Source organism: Marmota flaviventris, chromosome 10, assembly GCF_047511675.1.
Source record: "Marmota flaviventris isolate mMarFla1 chromosome 10, mMarFla1.hap1, whole genome shotgun sequence".
Lineage (NCBI taxonomy): Eukaryota > Metazoa > Chordata > Mammalia > Rodentia > Sciuridae > Marmota > Marmota flaviventris.
Window position 1 is genome coordinate 25,077,697 of NC_092507.1, and position 15,881 is coordinate 25,093,577.

Consider the following 15,881-nt stretch of genomic DNA (forward strand, 5'->3'; position numbering starts at 1 on the left):
CAGCTCATATGGTCTCCTGTGGCTACAGACAGAAAGTACCTGTGAGGGTTAAGGTCACGGCTCCAGCCTTCTCTTCAGATTCTCGGCCTGGCCCAGGGATCTCTGCCCCTTCCCCATTCAAGCAGAGCAACAGGGCCTCCCGACGGCCCCTGTTATCCAGTCCCCTCAGGCTGGGGCCACCAGAGATGCTAGATGCCAGCTGTGCCATCTCCATTCCCAGGTCTTGAAAATCCAGACAAGTCCCTCTACCAAGGCTCAGGCCCGTCGGGACCAGGCCCCAACTGCCCCTGCCTTCGACCTTCTCCGGGCCACACCCCCAGCACAGAGCTGGGAATTCCATGGTGGCCCCATCTCTCCATAACAGGCCCTTCTGGCAGCACACAGAAGTGACATGGAAGGAGGGCGATGAGGAGGGCAGAGAACCAGGCAGGGACCACTAGAGAAGCAGGGAGGGGGGAGTGGAGGCGTGAGGGGAAAGATGGGGGAGAGTGGGAAGGCGGAGGAGAGAGTGGAGGGAAGGGGAGGAAAGAGAAGCAGAAGGACAGGAAGCAGGAGGAAGGGGGAGGGAAACCAGGGGTCAGTCATTCGGGGGACCAGGACAGGCTCCCTGTACTTGCCTCCAGAAGGCAAATGGAAGATTTCTGGAAAAGCCTTCTGGGGGCCCAGAATCCTCCCCGCCCTTTGTTCTCGTTCAAAAGGCCCTCGGCACAGAGCCCCATCAGGTGTTTCCCAGGGTGACGTTCCAAATGCCCCCACCCCCAGCCCTGGAGCCCTTTTAAACTTCCAAACACGGTGGCAGAAACTTGTTCTCGGAGATGTCATCCCCGCTGTGAGCCCCAGCCCTTCACCATCATCCTGAGAGGCAGGAGGGCTCCCCCACCCCAACCTCTGGCTGTCCCACCAGGCCCCTTGGAGGAGGTCCCTAGGCATGTCCCTTCCTCTGCTCTCAATCTGGCTTTGGGAGCTCGCGCTGGGGCTCAGTAGCCCCCCAGATCCCACCCCAAGGTTATTGACTCCTAGAAGAGGAGCCAGAAGAGAACCGTCTTAGCAGGTGGAAGTGATTCAAAAGGAAAAAATAAAGAGAGAAATGTAGTAGTAATGACTCCCTGGACTGCGGTTCAGATGGGAAGTGAGGGGGGAAGGGGAAAGCGGAGGGCAGGAGGAGGAGGAGAAGGCAGAGGACAGGCCCCGGGCCTCCCACTGGCCACCGGGTCAGTGTGTCCATGTGCAGAGCCCAGGATGGAGGGAAGCAGGGGTGAAGGGAAGCCATCCAGCATCATCTGGTGTCCCCACAGTCACAGCATCAGCAGATCTGACCCACGCAAGAGGCCCAGCGGGGGGCGAGTGGACACTTACATACAGATGTCTTCCGGCTGCTGTCCTTGCTGGGCATCAGCTTCACACCTCGGGACTTCAATTCGATTTGCTTCTTGACTGGAGAGGAGAGAAGAGAAAAGACAGCTTGAGTTGTCTGTGGCCAGGGATGGGCTTCCTCTAGAATGACCCATTTTCTGGTCTGGAATATTCTATAGAAGTGACTTTTAAGCAGGAGCTCCTCTGAAGGGGGACATACCGAGGGCAGCAGGGACTCAGACATGGAGGAGGAGATGCTAAGAAGGCCCACCCTCTGGGGGTAACAGGAAAGGTGCCCTCCTACTTGGTAGGCTCTGGGACTCCCTGGTGGCCCTTACAGGTAACCGATATGTCACCACCAGATCTACTGAGTTCAGTCTGCTCCTGGTGAACTAGGTGTGAGCATCCAACTGAGAAGCCCCACAACCTGCTGAGGTTTGAATCTGTAATGTCCCCCAAGGACCCTTTGTTGAGGGCTCTGTCCCCAGCCTGTGGCCCTGCTGGGAGGTGGTTGGACCTTTTGGATGTGAGACCTAATGAAAGGACATTAGGTCACTGAGGGTGGGCCCTTGAAGGGGATTTGGGGACCCTGTCCCTTCCAATCTTTTTGTTTTCGTGGCTGCCATAAGGTAAGCAGCTTCCTCTGCCACATGTTCCCGCCAGGATGTACTGTGTCACCACAGGCCCCAAAGCAATGGGGCCCATCGGTCATGAACTGAAACCTTTGAAATCCTTGGAGCCAGAGTCAAAGTTCCCTCTTCTGAAACTGATTCACCTTGGGACTGCGTCACAGGAGTGGGAAGCTGCCCAGTTGCCACTCCCCTCTGCCCTTCGGCTCCTCTGCAGGTTCTGCCCTGCTCAGTTTCTGAGCCAGCCCTGGCAGGGGACGGCAGATGGGGTTAGGACGCCAAGCTGCCATCCCTCCTTGTGACCACACTCGGTGATGTGATTCTGTCGTCCCTCCTGTTACTGAGGTGGAATACATTTTTCTCACCCCCTGACTTTGGACTTGATCGTTGGAATTTTGGAGGCCTTGACCTGCCAAAGGCTTAGGAAGCAGACTGATTTTGCCCTTTTGCATCTCTGTCACCATTGTGGGAAGACAGGACTAGTCCTAGGAGGATGAGAGACACATGGGACAGAGCCAGCTGGCCTAGGTGGGTCTGGCCCACATTAGCTGACCTCTTGCGGGCAGGGTAAGCTCAGTTCTGGGAGTCACTGAGGGATAGGGCTTGGCTCCGGTGGGTGCCAAATGCATTAAATATGGCTTTGACCCTGTGATTCAGTCAAGTCCACAGCTCATCTGGACTGTGCCACACATGGCAGCAGAGCCAGCTCTCCACAGTCCCTGAGGCCACTCCTCTGTACCCATCAAGCTCCTTTGGCTGGGCTATCCCCATTTCCCAAGGAATTCTCCTGGCCTCAGAGGGTTTCGCCCCATCTCTGGCTATATGCCCAATCCCAGATCCCCTCCAGCTGGCCCAACAGGTGGGTACAGCAGTGCTAATACCGACACCCAGCCATGGTGAAAGAACTGGGACCAGCTACCTCTTATGTGCCAGGCCTGGGTGCCCTACAAGTTCTTTACTTAAATCTGCTTCCTTGGCTCCCCTCCACACCCACACACAATCCCTTAGCACATTCTTCCAAACACATCACCAATGTAACCACTGCCCATAGCCTTCTGCCTACCTCCCTCTGATAGTGCTCTCCTTGTAGCCCCATCCTCCCACCTTCCACCCTGGCCTCCTTAGAGTCTACCCTCAGCACAAGAGCCCGAGGGACCCAGTTAACACATAAACCAGCCCACACTCCATCTCTGCCTGGAGCTCTTCAGCAGTGACCCTTCTCTCCTAGAGTGAAAGCCAACATCTTTAAAATGGCCCGTGAGGACCAATGTGCTTTCCTTGTGACCTCTCTGGCCCTTTCCTTGACCTCGATCACTCTTCCCCAGCCTCTTAAGCCTCCTTGATGTTCCCACAATGCTCCTGGCATATTGCCTCAGCCTGCCAGTCCCCTGGAATGCTTCTGCCTGCGTATTTGAATGACCTGCTGCCTTTTCCCTGAAGAAATCGTGCAAAACCCACTTCCTCCTCGAGGCTCTCCCTGACCACTCCATTAAGCTGACACCTCCAACTCCCACACCCCCTTCCCCCTCCCTACTTAGTCTCCCCAACTTTCTAACATACTCTATTATGTACTGGGTCTTTTTTTGTCACCCACATTTGCAAAGTAAGCTCCACAAAGTCCAGAACTTTTACCCACGGCTGTCTCCTCAGTGCCTAGAAGAGCACCTAGTGCAGACACGGTGGGGCCTCAATAATCAGTTCATTTGGCCCTTTTTTCAAAATCTTTGACCTGTAATTATTGTATCTACTTGATAGAAAATAGGGTCCACAGTGGTTTGGGTGACAGGCTGTGGGACATACAAGCAGGAAGCCGCTGTGCCTTAGGCTGAATTCCAGCTTCTTTTCTGTGACCTGTCCCTGGAGCGATTCCAGGGGCACCCTTGACCTTCCCCAGCATCTGCTCCTCCCCAGCTCAGGCCCTGAACACTCAGGTGCCCACAGTGGACTTGAAGAAACACACGCCCATCTTGAAACCAAAGCCCACAGCAATCAGGGAGATCCCCCATTCTGGCTAAAGAAAAAAAATTTGCCAAGGGTTTGTTCTCCTGGTAAGTCGCTGTCTAAGCTGAATGCCTGATAAAATTCAGTTACTACCAGAGTCCTAGCCTCCCAGCGTGCATTCAAACCTCTTTTATAAATGTGCATTGCTCTCTGTGTGTATCCAGCAGGAAAATTTCCAGTGAACACTAACGTGGACCCATTATCAAACAGAGGGCATAAGTAGGGAAACATACATTATTCAAACCTGGCTAATACTGTGTGACAGGGGAAGCATCCCTGATTCAACCATCCCCAGGGGCACTGGAGGAACCCAGCCCCACGAGAATAGTTCAAGTTCTTGGCCCTGGGGACCCCTTTGGGGGTGCGGGACAGGAATGGGGCAGGGGTCTCTGTGACTCATATAGCCCATATCTGGTCAGTCTGCAAAGACGGCTCAGGAACTCCTGGCCAAGAAGTAGGGACAGAGTCAGAGTTTTCACTGTGTCCTGTCTTCCATTCTAGGGTCCAGTGGAGGGAGGGGGATGGGCCACAGATGCCATTCCCAGTGGCACTGGCTGCTCAGGATTTCCTGGTGGCTGTTGATGGGGACTGTGAGATGTGGTAGGCAGGAGAGGAGGTGTTGCCAACAGGGAGCCCCTCTTCCTCTCTTCTCAAAGTTGTACTGAGGAAACGCTTCCTGTCCTAATCCCCTCTGGAGGCCCGGGAAAGAATCCTGATTCCTGTGTGATTCTGTCCCCTGATCCCTCCCCGGGAAGGCCTGACAGTCTGCCGGCTTGGTGCCTAATACTCATTGGGTTACTTTTAGTAGGGGATGATATCATCACGCCTCCCAAGCTGGAACTAAATTCTGTTTTACTTCTTTCACTTCCTGATACTTACTATGGGATGGAGCTTGTCAAGGTGATGAGAATTAAATAAGGAACCTGAAAAGCTACTGGGGGCCTCTAATTTACATATAAACTTTGTGACTGATTTTTCCTCACTTGCATGGCCTTTGGCTACTGCATGATCATCAGATGCACCTTACCATCCCATGAATAGAATTCTTGTTCCCATTTTGTTAGCCTGGGAAACATAGGGCCCATGGCTCTTGGGGTAGAGGTTTCTGATTCCAACAACACAATCTCTGAAAGACAGATATCCAGGGCCCAGCTGGCCCAGGCCAGGCTCTGGGGAGGTGTGGCCCACTGTGTGGGAACGGACAACTGGGTCAGGAAAGTGGATCTAGGCAAGACTCACATCACCAAGGACATCAGCATTAAGAGACTGCCTCCAGATGTTGGGGCCTCAGTTTGTTTTTTGAGCAATCCCAGGGAAGCAGTCACACCTGGGATTGTATCTAGTGCACTTTTTTTTTGAAGTCTGCCCAGGTGGGTGGTGAGCGATTGCGGATCATGGAGGACCCACAGTAAGCTCATTGATGAGCTAGCTTGGCATTTCAAAGTGGACAAAGTGTGAAGGATCAGAGAAGAGGGCAGGTCTCCCTCTAGAACTCCAGAGTGCACTATTGACAGACCCAGTCAGAAAGGAAGGTGACGGGCATCCCAATAGATGGACAAAATAGCAAGAACCTACAGAATTGATGGGACGTATTCATTCAGGTTGTACATTCATTCACTTGTGGGGTGCCACTAGCTTCATGCCAATGATACTATTGAAACACTGGTTTCTAAAAGGAATTGGTCTTTCTTTAATGACCAAGGCAGTGGAGACCAAATGGAGCCCGGAGCTGGCTTTATGTTTTTGGCTACACTCGAATTTACACCCCTCACTGCACACATATCCATGCACTCCTGAGCATGCATGTCCACGACCCCTTACACTACACATTCATGCACACGTGAACATGTGGCTACAAATAATCACATACAAAATGCAAGTCACACACATATTCGTGCTTTTCCCCCACAGGTGAACCCAGTCAGGACTCCCAGGAGAAGCATGCAGGCTCTATCTGGTTGATGGAAATCTTACTAGGTACATTCATCTCCTCTGAGTGATAATGACTACAGGAGACTGCCAGGCGGCTCCATTCTTTATATTCTTCTTAATTACAAGACATTTCCCCGCTGTTGTAAAGGTTAGCGGGACACATGGTACACATTTAGCTAGAAGAATCTGGCAATACAAATGGCTCTGGAGTCTGCAGCATGAGTTATTGGGCTGATCTAACAGGCGACAAGGACCCATTAGGGCACAGGGAGGCCTGACCTGTCTGTCCCCAGAGTGCTAGGAAACAGGAGTTAGATTCTTTGTCCCAAGGGATTCAGATTTCCCTCTTCAAGGAGGAGTCCCTCCACTACTTTGGTCACCGTCCAGTGTCTGCCAAATGGTATCCTGCCAGCTGAGCCAGCCCTTACTCTCCCCACTGCCCACTCATTTCTCACATCCAATTGGTTCACCCTTAGAAAATTTCTCCAACATGCATCCTTCTTCCAAGGGCCTAAACCAATTCTGCCTAAACTCATCCTCTTTTGCGTGAATTTCTTTTGTCACTCCCTCTAGCCCACGTTTTAAAAAGTTGCAGAGGGTGATCCTTGGAAACCTGAAATCCTATCTCTTTTTCATACTTGCAAATGTTGTCTGCCTGTCCTGCCGTCAGTCCCTCCCTCTTGTTGCCACTGAGGTTGGCTTCTGCCACAGCCTCACCACCCACCCTGAGGATGTGCTTCGATTACCCACAATGCTTTGCCAGATGAGGCCAGCATTGGGAACACTGGCTATTAATTTCACTCATATTTATGCCAAAGATATAAAATTGACGCAGATGCCTGCGATCTCATGTGTCAAGGTGAGGATCTAGCAGGGGCTGCCGCCATTCCTGCAGCTGTTCATTGCCAACTGGAAGAACACTGACCCTTAAGCAGGGGAGGGGAGCTTCAATGTGAAAGATGGCGTGTCTGCAGCCAGATCAACTGACTCACGGAATAAATATAAAACTATGGACACCTGACTTGATCAGGAAGAGGCCGCACTACTAGCTACTGTACTGGCATATCTTATTGCCATGCAAGGCTTAACGACGATTAGCCAAGGCATCGATTCAGTGGAAGCCCGGCCAGGGGTGAGGTTGCATGTGGATGCTGTAAATACAAACTTTAGAAGCAGCCTAAACCTGGGACACCCCCTGAGGAGACTCTCAGCTTGCCGCCACGTCTGCAAATGGAGGCAGGAATTAGCAGCAGTATATCTGATGTCATCTCAGAGGTTGGAGACGTGTCATCATAGCCCAGGACAGAAAAACATTGAATGTTAAATGAGAAATCGAAGGCACAGAGATGGATCAACATTACAACTCTAGCTACTCATATGACACATCCAAAGTTCAGAGAGAAGAACCCTAGGATGCTTGGGATTTCCAGGCCCAGTGCGTTGTTCTCATTCTTGAAATGGCCAATGACCACAGGATGCCTCTGGTCAGATTCGCTGGAGAGGCTTTGGAATAGGATAAAAGTTGGCTTGTAGGTAATGGTGGCTCAAGCTCCTAGTTTGGGTGACATAGAAAGAATCATCAAAACTATTGCTACTGATGATCTGGTGCTATACGCTGAAGGACTTAGGGAAAGCTGGAGAAGCTATCGTGAGTAACAACAATGTCAAGTTCTTGAGATGTAAAGGTGACAAGACTCAAATGGAGAAGCCTATGCAAGAAATCAGCGAGCCATTAGAGATCGCCGCTGTGTCCACGAGGAGGGAAAATAATGAACATCTGGCAAAACTTGAGATGTGGTAGCTGTGCCCAAGATTGACAGGACAAGGGGAGAAGAAAACCAAAGGCTACAGTCACAGATGGCTGGTGCCACAGGATCTGCTATGGAAAAACAGAGGTCATTTGGCCGCCTGGGTTCATTCTGTGGATTCACTGCTCCAGCTAACGAAGAGCAAAGAATTGGCACAGAAATCACTAGAAGAGCCTCCCAAATTCTGGCAACCATTGCTAAGAAGGCAGGTGTTGAAGGATCACTGATAACTAAGAAAATTATGCAAAGTTACTCATGAGTTGCTAATGCACCATGCTTGAGATTTCTTGAATATGGCAGAAAAGAATAACCATTGTCCCCAACTAAGGTTGTAAAAGTGTCCTTTTTGGGCATAGTGGTGCACACCTGTGATCCCAGAGGCTCGGGAGGCTGGAGCAGGAGGACTGTGAGTTGCAAGCCAGCCTCAGCAATTTAGTGAGGTGCTAAGCAACTCATGAGACCCTGTCTCTAAATAAAATACAAAAACCAAAAAAAAAAAAAAAAAGGGCTGGGGATGTGGCTCAGTGGTCAGTGTCCTTGGGTTCAATCCCCAGTACCAAAAAAAAAAAAGTGTTCTGAAGGATGCCATATGGGGTGGCTTCTTGGTTAGCCATAGCAGATCTTGAAGCCACTGGAATTTCTAACAAAAAGGATTCTTGCATAGTAGAGGGGCCATGAGATAGGGAATGGCCTGTTCCAGTCCTTATAGTAGGATTGTCCTTATTGGTGGCCTTCATTAACAACTTTAGAGAATTTGGCTGGAAAAAAGGACTAGAGGAAAGATATTGAAGGGATTCCCTGCAGCCATCAATTACTGGTTTCAGGGACTGAAATGCTGCTCTCTCTCTCACCTGTCCTCTGTCTGGCCTGACTCAGATGTTACCATCTCCCTGTGGCCATCTCTCCAGCCCTCTCTGGAAGTCATTGTCCTCCCAAGACTTTGTTCAGGAGCGAAACCTTTATCACACTGCACGCCATGTCCTGTCTGTCGAGTCCTGGCCCAGGAGCTCAGATGTCTGCCTGCAGGGGCTGACGCAGAGCCTGGCACACAGAAGGTTCTTGATATCAGTTTGATGACTGAAAGGTGGAAAGGCCAACTGTTAGAAGGATGTGTGTTTTAAATTCATTTCCTGACAAAAGGGTGGGTCATAGGGTTTCCATATGAGGTGTTCCCCAAAAGCTCACATGCGAGACAATGCAAGAGAGTTTGGAGGTGAGATGACAGGGTTGTCAGAGCCTTGATTTAATCAGTGCATTCATCCTCGGATGGGGATTAACTGGGTAGCTGTAGGCAGGTAGGGTGTGGCTGGAGAAGGGGTGTCCTTGGGCGTGCACCTTTGGGTTATATATTTTGTCTCTGGAGAGTGGAGCTTCCTGTCCCTCTCTGTTTCCTGGTGTGATGTCCTCGGCCACTTCCCCCCTCCACACTCTTCCGCCATGCTGTCCTGCCGCCCCTCTAGCTCAGAGCAACAGAGCCATCTATGGACAGAGAATGCTGAAACTGAGGGGCCCCGGATAAACTCCCTCCTCTAAGGTTGTTCTCATCAGGTCTTTTGATATCAGCAATGCAAGAGGCGGATGAAAGCCCACCTGAAATCTGGGGAGCGGTGCAGGGTTGGGGTCTCTACCTGGGTAACAGACTTATTCTGGACTGGCACTTCGCTTTGTGGCTACCTGGCCCTGGACTCCCAAGTCACGTAGCAACAACCTTCAACTTGTGGTGAGGCCCCTGGAGACCCGAAAGCTTGAAAGTAGGCTGGAAAGAGTTTGGCAGCTCAGCAGGTCAACGGGGAGGACAGGAGAACCAGAGCTGGGACAGGGGAGCCCCCAGGAATTGTCTCTGGCTGGAGGCTGTAGGTGAGCCCTGAGCATGAAGGCCACACGCTCAGGTGGAAAACATGGGTCCACGACTAGCCTCATGCATCTCAGTCAATGAGAACTGTTTTCAAATGGGAAGTCTCGTCTGCGGGCCTTTGAGATGCCTCCCGCCCCAAGACATTCAGAAGGCAAAGGAGTCAATGGTTTTCAGTGAGGAATATCTTCTATGTCTCACTACCAAAGTTGATTTGGCAAGAGAGGCAGAGAGAGGAAGATCAGGGTTGGGCTGGGATTGGGGTGCAGGGGAGGTGAAGCACCAGAGGACGATCATCAGGTCTGAGTGGGAGGCAACAGGCAGGTGTCTAGGGAGGAGGTGGCAGCACTAACCCTCGCGCTCTCCCTGCATAAGGTTTCACCATACAGAAGAAGTCAAGGTGGTTGGTGGGGTATGATGTCAAGGGTTCTGTTTCCTGAGCACCTACTATGTGCCAGGTATTTTGCCAAGATATCCTTTTATTTTCAATAGCTCTGTGACTTAATGACACTCCCTGTGTACAGATAAGGAGGGTATTGATGGGACTATTCTCCTGCCAGGGAAGGCCCTCAGCAGGTGTGATTATCAGTCATCACTGGGTGCATCTAAGAAGGGCTCTCCTCACCATCAGTCCTTGTAGGCTTCAGGAAAAAAAAACAACAAAAAACCCCACAAGAGCAATTAATACCCTGAGAAGGACTGGCAAGATTCCTTACCTGGAGGCAGAGAGATCAATGATACGACCTTCACGTGTCTTCCAGAACAAGAAGGAACTTTAAGGTTTCCTTGAAGAACGTGTTTTACGCTTGGGGAGGGGGTTGTGGTCTCAGCTACAGACCAGGCCCTTCTTCCCTGAGTTGCAGACCCACAGAACAGCCCATTGACTATGAGATAGTCCCCCCAACCCTGACACCCCTATACTAAGCAAACGCTGACCCTCGTCCCTGCCCCAGACTGTCTTGGTTAATAATCTTTGTAATTCAGTGACTCAAGCCACACACCTAAGAGGCTTCCCAAGGCCCTTCTCTCCTTCATCCTCCCCCACCCTCCTGCCACCAAATCCAGTTAGTCCCAAGTCCAGAGTGGCGTACCGGGGAACGGCTCTCCTGGTCTGTTTCCCCCTCACCGTCTCCCCTCCTTCGGGTGAAACTCTGTCCCTGGACCCAGGGTTCTCAAAGACTCCTAACCGTCCTGTGATTTTCATTTTCAAGCACAGATCTTTAATGAAAAGCTCCTCATGTCACCTCTCTTGCTCAGAACTTCTGCTCACCCCTCACCTCGGACGGTGGTGGCAAGCCTGGTTTCCCCAGGCTTTCCCCAACTGGACCCCACCTGGCTTTTCAGTCTCAGGCCTCAGTGACCCTCCACCGCTCACCCTTGCTCCAGGTGGCCGGCTGCCTGCAGCTGGGCAGAGCCATTCTGTGAAGCTATGAGCTGGAAGGCCACCATCCCCACCCTGCATAATCTGTGAGATTCTTCCTGGTGGCACTGACATAGTCGCAGACAAAGCGTAAATGACCAAGCAGAGCTGTGTTCTAAGAGACCTTCTTTAGGGACACTTGAATTTGAATTTCGTACAATTTTCACTTGTCATGAAATATTATTCTTTCTTTTGATTCTTTTTGACTCCTCAGCTGTTTAAAACTGGGAGACCACTCAGCATGCGGGCATCTCAGAAACAGGTGGAGGGCTGTGTTGAGGCTGGGGTCCGTGCATGCCTAAATTTTTGTGTTTCCTTAGATTTGGCCTTTTTCTGTCTCTCTGGCACCTTTTTGAGACTCGCCTTTAAGTCTTGGACTTTTTCTTGCTCCTGGTTTTTTTTTTTTTTTCTGTCTTTTTACAAGTCCCCACAGTCACGCTAATTGCCCCTTTATCTCTGGTCCTAAAACTCTTAATCGCCATAATTGCAGCCCTTATCACTCTGCACAGAGCCTGCAGATTGGCATCTGTGCCTCTTTAACCTGTTCTCTTTGAGAGCAGCGAGGGCCCACTAGTGTCCGTCATTCTATGCTGTCACAGGGAGCGTCACATCGTTGCTCGTGGAACCCCATAGCCTAGGTGCTGACAGCAGGGGAGGGAGACTCAACTGGAAGTCAGATCCCCTGGGACCCTGTGCCACTGGGTCTACACACAAAGTCCCCTGCGCTGTGCCTGGACTGAAAGAAGAATGAGATGTGCGCGGTTGTAGGTCATTTATCTTTTTTTTTTTTTTTAATTTAGTTTTTGTTTCCCTGAGGGGGGAAAAATCCATCAATACAAATTAGGGATTGGTAATTATTAGCTTGGAAGGACCATAAATCATGTGAGTCTCTAATGCCTAAAGCTGAGCCTGGGTGAAACTGACCCCAGGCTGATGCTTCTCCACTGCCCCTCCAGGTCCATCCTGCACACTCCTCCATTGCGCTGTGATCTCTGAGGCTGATAGAGGGCAAAGGAGCCACTGGCACCCCCACCGTCCTCCCAGGGCAAGGAGCACGGCCTCTGACCCCTGCTCCTCACTTCTTGTTTGGTGGGCAGGTGGAGCATGGCAAGATGGCGGGAGAGATCCCAGGGGCCCTCCTCCTGCACTGGCCACACATTCCCCTGGCTCTAACTCTTGCCACTGGGTCCCCTGTCCCCTCTAAGCCTAGTGTTGGCAAAGACCTGCTGTTTGGTCCTGGGTGGGGACCTTCCCATCCCTATGGGTTCCTTGAACCCCACCCTCACCTGTAAGTTGCCCCTTCCCGAAACTCTTATCAGCTAAGCCATGAAGCACCACCCAGCCCACCATGTTCCTGCGCTGAGGGCGAAGACCCTTCCTCCGGCGGTCGCCAGTGCTTGCTAAATGCTCACGGTACCTCCTTGCACTAGGCACCGGCCACCTGGAAATCACTAGAAAAACTAGGTTCTGGGGGAGGATCACGTCTTAACACAATTACCGCATTAACCGTGTACTAATCATGTGTCAACCGCGCAGTCACCAGGCACTTCAGGTCCAGACTGACACCTCCAGGGGCCAAACTGGGGCTTTGACACCCTGAGACCTTGAACCCTCAGCACTCTCTCTAGGGCTCTTTGCTCATCTGTTAAATGGGGCACACACTGACTGCAGGAGCAACATCATCAATGGTGACGCCCACAACCAAGGAAGCCCCTCAAACACGGCCACACACTGGTACGAAACCCCCATGGGGTGTGTGGGAGGGGCCTGGGTAAGGGGCTGGGGCCTGACCTCAGTGAGGACATGAGTGCTGAAACAGGGTTCTTCAGCTTGAGGGGTGTTCCCTGCTGTGAACTTGTGAAATGAGTTTAGAGGTTATAAATTTAGCATAAAAAATGGGAAAGAAATGTTCAGGGTACATCACACTTAGTAAGGGTTAATTGCCCTTCATGACATTTTACCCGTAGTTCTATGGATGCGTGTGTAAACTGCACTGTGGGGAAAGCATGCATTTAAATGTATGTAAATAGAAATACTATGTGCATGCTGTGGTGGGGTGAGACAGCTCAACACAGTTAAAGAGCCAACAGTCAAACAGGAAAAGGAAGCCCCTCTCCTGGGTTAACCTAGCAGATGGCCCCGTGATTCTGCAGATGAACTTGCATGCGTGTGTGAGTGAATGCAGGTTTTCCCGGGGGCTATGTGATCTCGGGCTAGTGATTCGACCTCTGTGGGTCTCCACTGAAAAAAAAAAAATGGGAACAAAACCTCATACACCACCGTGCTATGGGAGGGACGTATGGGGCCAGCAAGCACGGGTGCTCGGCCTGGGGCCCTGCGCACAGTAGGTATGCAATTCCTGAGGCCACCTGGTCTGCCATCGCCTGACCTCCCTTTGCCTTAACCTACTACAATGACAAACGGAGCCACCCCCAGTGCTCCCCACGCCCAGCACTTCTTTAATCAGAAGAAACTGTAACATTCAGTTCTGCCTTTTTCTCTTCTGGAAAACACGACAGAAAGATTCAGACAGGTGCTTCCCTCCCACAAAAGCCCAGCCCGGGCAGAGGACAAACGTCTCCACGAAAGCTCTCGGGCCAGGCTTTGTTAAGCACCACAGACCAAATGGGGTTCTTGTTTAATTTTTTTAGATGTTTCAAAGGTGTCCCCTACTCCAGGCTAAGTGAATGAGGCCACTCACAAGAGGTGCAGGTTCTGAAGATGACACTTCTGCCTCCAGCGACACTTTTAGCCCAGGGACGCTGGAGAGGGGGCTCTGCTCTGCCTCAAGCCACCTCCCGGTGGGACAGAAGGCCCTGGGCTTTGGAGCTCCAAGGCCTCATATAAGGCCTTAAATTAATAGATGCCCCGTAGAAATGCATTGTCAAATCTACGAAAACCACCATCAGCCTGTGACTGGTAGCAGTTAAAGGGTCAACGAGCACGCGAGGAGACCCACCCTTGGTGTTGGTAAATTTTGAGTATTCGGGTTGGAAAGGAAGTCCTCTTCTGTCCCCCCTGCATCCCTGGGTTTCTGGATCACCTCCAGCTGCAGAGAGCTCCCTGCTTCTGGGTTAGTCCGCTCCATTTTCTCGGTGGCTCTGGGGTTAGGAACTGCGTCATTATTGGCATCGAAATGTGTTTACCTGCAATCTCACCTGCCACTCCTGGTGTGATCTGTTGCCACCTGACAGCTCTTCCCAGATCTGAGCATGTCAGCGACAACGCTCCCTAAAGTGATTTTGCCTGTGTTTTTAATATACTAGCTTTCTCAGTAAAGTGAAGAAAGAATGGAAATGTGGGACGCTCCCCAACTTTGTATGGAGGTGGGTTAAAGGTCGGTGGATAAGGTGGGGGGTCCTCTGGCTCCAAGGCAGCAATTCAGATGGCCTCGGGGAATTGGCTGAGCTTCTCAGCTCCCTTTCCCCGAGTCAGGAGACCGTACCTACCTGGCCATGTAATGCTGAGGATCAAATGAGAAGATGCCTGTCGGGGGCCTGCACTGTTTCTGGCTCCTAGGTGGCATTCGTATTAAAGTCCCCATTAGCCTGGCCTGAAGAGGGGCAGCACAGGCTACCCTATTCAGAAAGTGTCACTCCCTGGTGCACAAGTCTCCAAAGGCAGAGGCGTGAGATGCAGAGGTGAGGGGACAGTCCATAGACCCAGTTTGGGGGCAGGGTGAGGCCCAGTAGAGACTGTCAGGGGGAGGAGGCCAGCGGCCCGGGCCCTGCCTACCTTGATACTGGGCGCTGAAGCCCCGCTGCCGGTGGTTGCCGTCTGCCGTGAAGTGCAGCCGCAGCCAGTTCTTGCTGCTGATGACAGGGGCTGGGAGGCTGGCTCCGGTGAACCTGTGGGGACAGGACACAGCGGGTCAGGGATAGAGCCAGGTGGGACAGGGCAGGCGTCCAGGAGTGGTCCTCTCCTCCGGCCTGCCAGGCTCAGCCAGCCCAGGAGGGTGCTGCATGGCCCCAGGTGGCCCCCCAGCAGCCTGGGGCCTGAGGGTTTCTTCTCCAAGGACTCATTTCCCCGAGGGTCCCTGAGATGCCCAGAGCAGGGGCTGACCCTTCAGGCCGGGAGCAGAGGGTCAGCACTACCTCTGCGTCCCCCCTAAACATTCCACGCCCTTCCTTCTTCTGGGTCTCCTGCTGGGAGCCATTAGCCAAGTAGGTATGACAATTTCCTTGCCAGCGTACCCCATGTTGCTTAGTGGAAGGACTCCTGGAAATAGGACATTTTGCAGTGACATTGCATCTAAGGTGACCTTGCTCAAGGACCAGGGCGGATCCGGGTTTAGGGTGTTCCCGGTTTAGGACTATCCGGGTTTAGGGTGGTTCCAGGTTTAAGGTTATTCCTGCTGGGAATAGGGCGTATCCTGCTGCCTGAGTTCCCCTTGAGTTCTCACGGGATTCAGACAGTATATTTTGGGAGACAGAAGCCCAGTGGGGGTGGATTTGGGCAGAGAACGTGGATTTCTCCAGAACGTGATTGTAGACGGCTGGTGTGAGTTTGGGAATGAAGAGTTGCTGTTTGAATCTACAAGCTGTGTGGTGGCTCGTGATTGTGTGCCCAGCCACACTTCGGCAGTCTCCGTCCCTTTTCTGCCTGGAGTAAATCCCCCGAGGTCTGGGACCCTCCTCCTGCATTGTCCACACACCTGAGGGAACCCCAGGGCCCCCTTCGCAGCACCCCCGGGAAGCCTTCCTACCCCTCCCTCCCGGCTGTGAAGGCACACAGATGTCTGCTCAGATCCAGGCTTCCCCTGTGTGACCTGGGACCTGCTCCTTAACCTCTCTGAGGATGAGAACAGCACCTGCCCCAGAGCCGTCAGGATGGGAGGAGATAGCGAAGGGGCAGTCGCCTGGCCCCCAGTCTGGCACACATGAGCT

At 52.1% G+C, this 15,881-nt stretch overlaps 1 protein-coding gene across 1 annotated transcript in view; it reads right to left on the bottom strand.

Moving 5' to 3' along the window:
* The window catches only part of Csmd2 (CUB and Sushi multiple domains 2), a 539,902-nt gene that overhangs the window by 262,711 nt on the left and 261,310 nt on the right, over nt 1-15,881 (bottom strand). The window contains exons 6-7 of the mRNA XM_027937327.2: nt 14,731-14,843; nt 1,357-1,434 (exon numbers count right to left, since the gene is read on the bottom strand). Coding sequence (XP_027793128.2) covers nt 1,357-1,434; nt 14,731-14,843 — 191 coding nt within the window. The remainder of the gene's footprint in view (nt 1-1,356; nt 1,435-14,730; nt 14,844-15,881) is intronic.